The sequence below is a fragment of the Durio zibethinus genome, chromosome 21, assembly GCF_047325235.1.
Source record: "Durio zibethinus cultivar Kanyao isolate XHJ-2024 chromosome 21, ASM4732523v1, whole genome shotgun sequence".
In the NCBI taxonomy this organism is placed as follows: domain Eukaryota; kingdom Viridiplantae; phylum Streptophyta; class Magnoliopsida; order Malvales; family Malvaceae; genus Durio; species Durio zibethinus.
Window position 1 is genome coordinate 6385498 of NC_143182.1, and position 9418 is coordinate 6394915.

Consider the following 9418-nt stretch of genomic DNA (forward strand, 5'->3'; position numbering starts at 1 on the left):
AATTTTCTAAGTAGGTTTTTAGAGAAAAAGAAAAGAGTTTTTGGGTTAAAGAAAGAGTGGGCAGAAGGTTTCTGAGGCTAAACGTAGAAACTTGGCTTTTATACTAGTCCCAAACGATAGCGTTTTGAACACCCCAGACCCGTGCGTCTACCCGATAACCCACGTGAAGATCCATGTGCAAACCCGACCCGTTTCGCAAGGTTTCCTTTTTCTTTTTCATTTTATTTTTTGATTTTCATTTATTTTCATGTTTTAAGTTTTATTTTATTTTCATTTTTTTATTATTTTATTTTACTAGTTTTTTTTATTTCATATAGCAATTCACTTTAAAAAAATAAAGAAAAAAAGATTTTCTCTTTCTGAAAAATAGAAAAAGCAAAAAAAAAAAAAGTCTTTTCCAATAAGATAAAAAAAAAGAAAAGAAATAAGTCTAAAAATCTTTTTCAAATAGGTTTATGGAATCTACCAAACTATTGAAAATTTTCATAAATTATTTTTAAAAAAATAAATAAAAATAAAATTTATTCTCTAAACTATTAGAGGATTGCTTTAAATTAAGTCTTACCTAACTAGGAGACTTAATATTTTCACAAGTTTTTTTGCAATGAAATCTTATCAAACTATTGAGAGATTTACCTTAAAATAAGTCTTACAAAATTATTGGGACATTTTACTAATTTTTTTGAATAAAATAATAAATTTGATGACAGAATTACTTCAGAATGAGACATTAGTCTTTATGAATATTTCTTAAGTGAAAAAATTATCTTAAATTGCTACCAAACTATTAGGGTAATTTTAAAACTAATTTTTAATATTAAATTATTTGATAAATTATAAAATGATCAAGGCTTGGATAATTTGAAATCAAATTGATACCATCTTTCAGATAGACGTTGTAGGAGTGTTATAATTTTTTCCATGCATAACTGTACTTTCGAACCTAATATTTGATTTCGTTGATCAGATTATGCATCAGGTGGCCAATTGCACTTAAACAAAAAAAATTGATAGTGATTTCTCTAATCCATATTTAGCGATAGATCTACGGATCTATACGTTATGACAATTATAGTATAATTAATAAATCATAATTTAGTATTATGTAAGATTTATTAATAATAATATAAAATATATATTTTTAAGTGATGAAATCTTATATAATTTTTTATTGTGATTAACTAGTTATAACATTGTAGGTGAAATGCTTTCGGGGGTGACAGAGAGAGGAAAAGGACGGGACTGCCCTCATTTCCAATATTTGGGTGATGATCCCATGCACCTAGTAGCGGGAATCTCTTGGGAAGTTGGCTGTGTCTGCTTCTCCTTTCTTTCTCTGGACTTTAAAATGGTGTGTATTGGTACTTGTCTCTCCCCACCCCCAGCAATACAAAAACATGTTTTCTCATTCCATCCACCTTAACTCCTTCTCTCCTACTGCTTCCTCTTCTATTTCCTTCTCCAACAACCATCCTCTTATACCTTTTGCAGGTTTGATCATCAAAACATATATAATTATATATGTTTATATCATCACTTTCACTTTGTGTTATTATTGTTCGGAATCATGGATGTGGAGGGAGAGAAAAAAAAGAATTGAAACTCCCCTTTGTTTTTCTTAATCTCCCTTTTTTTTTTCTCCCTTTTTTCCTTTTGGTTTTTTGCGATATGGATCTTAATTTCATCTCTGAACAAACTGTTCTGTTTTCGGTTTCTAGGATCACACACATTAGAAGAAAAAACTTGGGAAAACTCTCTGGAAAATTCTTAGTGATTGGATTGATCATCATTTGCTTTGAAATTCTGGGATTAAAAGCTAACATGCAAAACCAGATCATATATATTTCTCTCTGTTCACAACACAACATGCAATTCATATTGTTTCTGCAGGAGTGACAAAGACATTCATTATGTCTCTCTTCTTTCTTTCCTTCTCTTTTTTACTCTCTTGGTGGACAAATTAATATAACTTTTAAAATTATTATCACTAGCCGTTTTAGCTCATACAAACATGTTGTCCATATTATTAGTTTGCTAAGTGGATTAATCTAATTTTAATTGAATTATTATAGGCAATTGGCCGTTATGGGGTAAAGACAAAGGAGATAACTTTGATATTCGCCCCCTATGCAGTGCTATATCCAAACCCCGCACTCAAGGTATGTTGTTTACTTAAAACATTTTGCATTTTGCATTTTGAATTTTTTTTTTTTTTTTGTTTCTGTATCATTATCACCAAATTAGATAGTAATTAATTACGAGTAATATTTATGTGCAGAATATGCTGGCGTGTTTCAAAATGGTCTGCCAGTGATAAAGTGGAAGAAGATTGTGGATGATGACATAGAAGAAGAAAAAGAAAGGGTAGTTCTTAAGGTGAATAATTTCAAGTTTCAACCACCCCCAAAAATCATTTTTGTTCATACATAATCATAAGCATTGAGTGAACACGACTGCCATATAAATATGGTGATGTAATTTTTTTTTTTATCCGGAAAGGTTTTCGAATCGAATAAGATTAAGGAACGTGTGGACACCATTAAATCCATGTTGGATTCCATGGAGGATGGAGAAATAAGCAGCTCAGCGTATGACACAGCCTGGGTAGCCCTCGTTGAAGACGTTCACGGCAGTGGTGCTCCTCAGTTTCCTTCAAGCCTTGAATGGATTGCCAACAATCAGCTTCCTGATGGATCATGGGGCGATCCACAAATATTTGTGGCGCATGACCGATTGATCAACACTTTAGCTTGTGTTATTGCGTTGAAATCATGGGATATTCATCCAGACAAATGCCAGAAAGGTATTGTAAAATTTTACTACAAAACAAAGACAGAAAGAACAGTACGTTGTTGGATTTGCCTAATTAATTTTTTGGTTTGGTTTTTTTAATGAATACTTTAGGAGTATCATTTTTCATAGAGAACATAAGCAAACTCGAAAAAGAAATTGCGGAGCATATGCCAATCGGGTTTGAAGTGGCTTTTCCTTCGCTTCTCGAAATAGCTCGAAGTCTAAACATTGAAGTACCGTATGATTCCCCTGTCTTTCAAGACGTCTACGCAAAGAGAGCTCTAAAGCTCACAAGGTACTTTTAACAACTCAAATTCCCAAGCTTCCACAATTATTAATATTATGTTGGTTTCTTTTGACAAATTTTATAAGTAAAACTAAAAAGGTAGCCTTATAATTTTTTTTTTAAGCGTAGGACCCTTAGTGATGATCTTTACATGTATGTAATGTAATTATTATGCGTGTGGGATAGGATACCAAAGGAGATAATGCATAATGTGCCCACAACACTACTCCATAGCCTGGAAGGGATGCCAGGCTTGGACTGGCAAAAGCTTTTGAAGTTGCAGTGCCAAGATGGGTCATTCTTGTTCTCTCCATCCTCCACTGCCTTCGCAATCATGCAAACTAAAGATGAGAATTGTCTCAGATATTTAGAGAAAACTGTTCGAAGGTTCAATGGGGGAGGTAAAGTACTATTCCCTTTTGTCTATTCATAATTGGGAATCTTACTTTCGCCTTTTCGAATGCATGTGTTTTTGTTTCTAACATAATTTTGCTTGTACTCATTTAATTTATAAGTCCCCAATGTGTACCCGGTTGACCTCTTCGAACACATTTGGACTGTCGACCGCTTGCAACGCCTTGGAATTTCAAGATATTTCCAGCCAGAAATTAAAGAATGCCTGGATTATGTTTATAGGTATGGCTAGTATGTACTTACATATTTATTGTTTTTGTACTTGAGATTGCCATGTGAATTGAATCATGATGATTGAAATTAAAAATTTAGTATTATATGAAAAGATTACAGGACAGTTGATCGTGTACTTACAACACGGAGAATTAACTTCCCGAATTCAGACTGTTCATCAGGTTTCTTAAAATTTCAGATATTGGACTGAAGATGGAATTTGTTGGGCAAGAAATACTAGGGTTCATGACATTGACGATACGGCCATGGGATTTAGGTTACTAAGATTACATGGATACGAGGTTTCTTCGGGTACAATATTTAAGCTTTGGATCACTATCCCTGCAAATATTGTTAAAGTTTTATCGTTTTTTAATCCCCGATTCTTGGTCTTGGACTTCATATGTAACAGACGTTTTCCGACATTTTGAGAAAGACGGCGAGTTCCTGTGCTTTGTGGGGCAGTCTAACCAAGCTGTAACCGGGATTTTCAACCTATACAGAGCTTCCCAGGTACTGTTCCCCGGTGACAAGATTCTTGAGGATGCCAAGCACTTTTCATCCAAATTCTTAAGAGAAAAACAAGCTGCTGGTGAACTTTTAGACAAATGGATCATAACCAAAGACTTACCTGGTGAGGTAATATATATTGTAAGCGATTCTTGCCTTTTCTATTTTTTTTTTTTCAATTATTTCATAACGAAGAGCTCCGACTATAATTATATATAGAATGTATATATATAAGAGAGCATAGTTCTTTTTATTTTTATTCATAAAAGCCTTTTACAATCCAAATTAATGAATAACTACAATAAGTGGTAGCTAGGCGCTTAAAACATATTGCCTATTTGAAATTGATTCTCTCTTTCTAAATCTCTAATACTATACATTTGTGATTAGTCAGAACTCTCTTTCTGACTTTGTTTTGTTTCACGGACACATTCATGTGTGTTTTTTAGTTAGGGCATTATAATCCGACAAACCCCTTTTGTCAATCACTTGTTTGCATCCCGATCAACCAGGCATAATATTAACATCTTGCCACTTCGGTTTTCCAAATGAACAACTAGGTCTAGTAATACTAATACTATTAATATACTTAATAAAGAAGAAAAAAAAAAGCTTTGCCACTTCAAAAGTTAAAAAGAGTCATCATCAAATAACAGCAAACATTATTATTCACGCTTAAGACAACTTCCACTTGTTTATTGTTTATTTTTCCATTTATGGGGCACACTGTGTCTATGACCAGCATTGCCACATGCACACTACGCTTTTGACAGTAATAAAATAATTAAGCCAAGTTAATTGCAAAACCTTTTCTACTTTTATAAATTGATTTTAAACATGCATATTTGAACTCAGTATTTAGTACAATTGATTTACGTATATTTAAATTTCAGTATTTATAATTTTTTTATAAAATATAAAACATGCATATTTTTAATAAAAAATAGAATTAATGTGGTGAGTAGTTATTGAATGTTAATTTAATCAGTAACGATGGAGAATAAATTAATCAGATTTGGAAGTTGCAGGGTTGGGAGTATCTAATTGAATACCAAAATTTTTAATTAGATACGAATGTTGATTAACAGGTTGGGTTCGCATTGAAGGTTCCATGGTATGCAAGCCTACCTAGAGTGGAAACGAGATTTTACATAGAACAATATGGAGGTGATGATGACGTATGGATTGGAAAGACTCTTTACAGGTAGCTTTTTATTTTGTTTATCATAATATAATATAATATAATATAATTAATAAACAAAAAAAGATAAATTACCAATTACATTATAATAAAAAAATGATGAACTCTTAAAAAAATTAGGATTAAAAGGTAAAAAATCTCCATGAATAAAAATTAAATAATTATTTAAACTTTTATCATTTTATTATAATCAATTAAATCTTTAAATATTTATTTTCATCAATTAAACTTTTATTAGATTAACATTATTTAACCATCAATATTAATTTTCCTGTAGTAAAATTTTAATTGGAAAAAAAAATAGATGTTTAAAAGTTTAATTGTATAAAAATAGATATTGAAAATTTTAATTAATCTAAAATAAAAAATTCAAACTTGATTGATTGTAACAAAATATTAAAAATTTAAATAATTACTAAATTTTATTTAAAAACTTTTGTTACCCATTTACCAAAAATTAAATAACTTCATATTATTCTTCCATATATACAATTAAATTAGATGATGACTTGTATTTATATATACAGCTCTTAGATCTAATAATTATTATTTTCTCTAAAGTTTTTCTTTATTTTAGTTTATTTGGTGGTAATTTTTCATTTGATTGTTTGCTTTTTACCTTAGGCAGTCAACTTTACATTGTGTAAATTCGAACCAAGATAGTATTGGTACCAAGGTTTTGCTCACCATTCTCATCATTAACTCGCACTCAAGTTGGGTTTGTAGCCTAAATTCATGTCATAATTAACGAGTAAAATATCGGCTGTCAGGAGCCACGCCAATATTGCTTTAGATGTCATGTTTTTCTACTTGCAACGTGGCAAGGCATGATTGAAGATGGATATAATTAAAATATATGGTAATGGTAGGCTAAATACTACTGTATAGTAATTTTCTTAATGGAAGTACCTATATTTGCCATTATTGGTGTGCATGCTTCTCTTCAAATTCATTTTTCAAGGGTTTGTTTTTTATATTAGTAGTATAACTTTTTAATTTAATTTAAGAGATTTATATATGTCTAATTTTTTAAATTAATTTTTTATTCTTTTTAATATATCCTAAGAGTGTCTTACCCTATTAATTTTTTTTGTAAAATTTAAAAATTTTATTTATAGTAGATTAAATAATTTTTTAATGCTTCTGTTTAAATTTTTTATGCCTATCTCTCTATCTTTTTGGCTGCCCAGTCACTAAAGGCCACAAAACCTCTCTTCTTATGCCAAAAAAATTCAACTAATTACAAATATAATAAGTTCTAGTTATATATAATTTCATGCACATTTTTCAAAAAAAAATTGTTAGTGCTACATGTTAAGAGTACTATATTTGATATTTTAAGGTATAATAAAGTAAAATAAGATTAGTAGAAAAAGGGAATTATATATTGTCAAGAGATTAATTGCTGCAGTACTTATAATTAATTTATTCTAATGACATTTTGATGCAGGATGCCTTATGTGAACAATAATGTGTACCTTGAGCTTGCAAAACTAGACTACAATAATTGCCAAGCGATACATCAGATGGAATGGGATAATATGCAAAAGTAAGTAATCCAATCATAAATCCTCCCCGTTGCTTAATTATAATTGGATCTGGTTACCGGAATCTATAAATACTTATTAAAGATAGTTAAAATATTATTTAAAAAAACATTTTGCATTTAACATACTATTTTTATTATAAATTCAAGAGCATATAATACATTATTTTTAATTAAATATCATCTTAATCAGCACCATTAAACACTGATTAACATTTTTATTATAATTATTTTTCAAAAATAAGATTAGAGTCAAACCCAATAGACTTCCACTTTCGAGAAATCCATAGCTTTGACATAAACTGTCTTCAATTTAATTCGATTCTCAAATGCTTCTATTTATAATTGCATATTATGATTTTAATCCATCTAAAAAAAATTAGCATCAAACCGATGGAATACTATTATTGACTTAATTATTATAGATAAAAAATTTTATCACTAAATTCATTGTTATTATTATTATTGATGAAAAATTTCATAGATAAAATCAATTTTTTTAGTAGTGACAGTAATTAATAATAAGATCATATATAGTCATGTATGATTAGTAATGAGTTGTGGAATATGTGAGTTGAGCAGGTGGTACTCGGAAATGAGTCTTGGTGATTATGGGGTGAGCCGAAGATCTCTTCTCTTAACTTATTTTATGGCGGCAGCTAGCATATTCGAACCAGAGAGGTCGCAAGAGCGGCTGGCGTGGGCTAAGACTGCCTTCTTGGTTGAGACCATCGCCTCTTCTTTTGACAATTCAAAGAAACCTAATGAGCTGAGAAAAGAATTCGTCCAAATGTTCCGAAGTGTGGTTGATGCACGATTTAGCTACATTAACGGAAGGTAGGTAAATTACTTCCATTGTTACACTACTCTAAATCTTTAAAAAAAAGGTAAGAAAAAATCAAGATTAATTGCAAAAGTATGACGTGATATTATATGTAAAAAAAAATACCATTATATGAAATAAAAAATATCATGATAAAATAAGAACAAAATTTTGGAGTATGTCCACAAGTGTTTTGTAAGTAAAATCTGTAATGTAATAATGTCAACAAAAAAATTATGTACTTTAACGAAAGCCATTGATGTAGAGGCACGGACAATCTGTTGTTTCCAATAATGGCTGACAAAGAAAGTGATGTTTACATGTGGATTTTGTGGCAGGAAGTTGGACTCAAACACGACAATACAGAAGCTGATAGGTACCTTGCTTCTGACCTTGAACCACCTATCATTGGACGCACTTGTGGCTCATGGTCGAGACATTAGTTGCAGCATACGCCGTGCTGTAAGTAATCATTTTATCCTATCTATCCCATTCCAAATTTCAATCTTAACCCAAATCCATGGAGACTTTTGATACATGGATGACATTCCTAGTTACAATTTTTTTTTTCACATTATCTGTCGTTATATGTACTAGACGTAGTAAATCTCACATGCAAACAGTAAATCTTTGAGTAAATAAAATTGTCCTTAGAGCTAGTTCGATGCCCCGCGAGTCAATCGTAGAGCTACCTGGTGTCAGCAACTACCAAGAAAGTCATTCCAATGTGTTAGTTAATTTGTTGCTTTCTAAATTTCATTGTTTTTTTTTTTTTTTTCTCTTCTGAGAGGGAAAACAGTGGGAAAAGTGGATGCTGATGTGGCTAGAGGAAGGTGGTAGGCACCAAGGAGCAGCAGAATTAGTGGTGCAAACGATAAATCTTATTTCTGGCCGTTGGTCTTTGGAGGAGCTGTTGTCTCATCCCCAATACGAGCTACTCTCCAACGTCACCAATAGAGTTTGTCATCAGCTTTGTCACTACCAAAAGCAAAAGGTCAGTTGCGTGAAACCAAGAAATATTGTACCCTAGCTACAACAGATTCTTCTCTCTGGAATCTTTCTGATTGTTTTGGCTGCACTCTTTCATCATCTTCCTTCTACTTTTATACTATTCTACTACAAGGCTAGTATCCATTTATCTGTCAATTTCTTTCGAGTCCTGCCTGCATTTTCGTTTTTATCCATGTAAAGTTAAATGGTTTCGTGCATTTAATAGTAACAATTACTCATCATTTTTGTTGTTAACTGTTTCAGGTGCATGAAAATGGCTGCTATAATGCTGACACAGAGCACACCAGAACCCAGAAAATAGAGTCCGCCATGCAAGAACTTGTTCAATTAGTACTTCAAAATTCCTCAGACGACATCAACTCAGAATTCAAGCAAACATTTCTTACAGTGGCACGCAGTTTTTACTATGCTGCACACTGTGACTTAGAGACGATCACATTTCACATTTCTAAAGTTCTCTTTGAGAAAGTACGCTGATCAAATCCTTCGTTTAAGGTTGGTGTGATCATTCTTGATATGTAAAGAAAGCTGGAAAAAAAATTATCAATTAGATCTTATTTCAAGGCCACAGAAAAATGAAACAAAATATCTTTTAGTTTTTGAAGTAAAACAAATAGACAA

General features: G+C 31.3%; 1 protein-coding gene across 2 annotated transcripts; it reads left to right on the forward strand.

The window, feature by feature from the left end:
* Nucleotides 1–1293: 1293 nt before the first annotated feature.
* Nucleotides 1294–9418, forward strand: LOC111306089 (ent-copalyl diphosphate synthase 1-like). 2 transcript variants are annotated; one of them, XM_089750520.1, is made up of 15 exons: nt 1294–1491; nt 2073–2159; nt 2279–2376; nt 2500–2803; nt 2905–3088; nt 3266–3480; nt 3595–3715; nt 3906–4018; nt 4119–4357; nt 5305–5420; nt 6868–6966; nt 7546–7800; nt 8125–8248; nt 8586–8780; nt 9041–9418. In XM_089750520.1, the coding sequence occupies exons 1-15, from the start codon at nt 1398–1400 to the stop codon at nt 9272–9274; spliced, it is 2478 nt and encodes an 825-aa protein (XP_089606646.1). In that variant the 5' UTR covers nt 1294–1397; the 3' UTR covers nt 9275–9418. The 2 variants fall into 2 exon arrangements, with proteins under 2 accessions (XP_089606646.1, XP_022759729.1); XM_022903994.2 differs by having other exon boundaries at nt 4119–4345.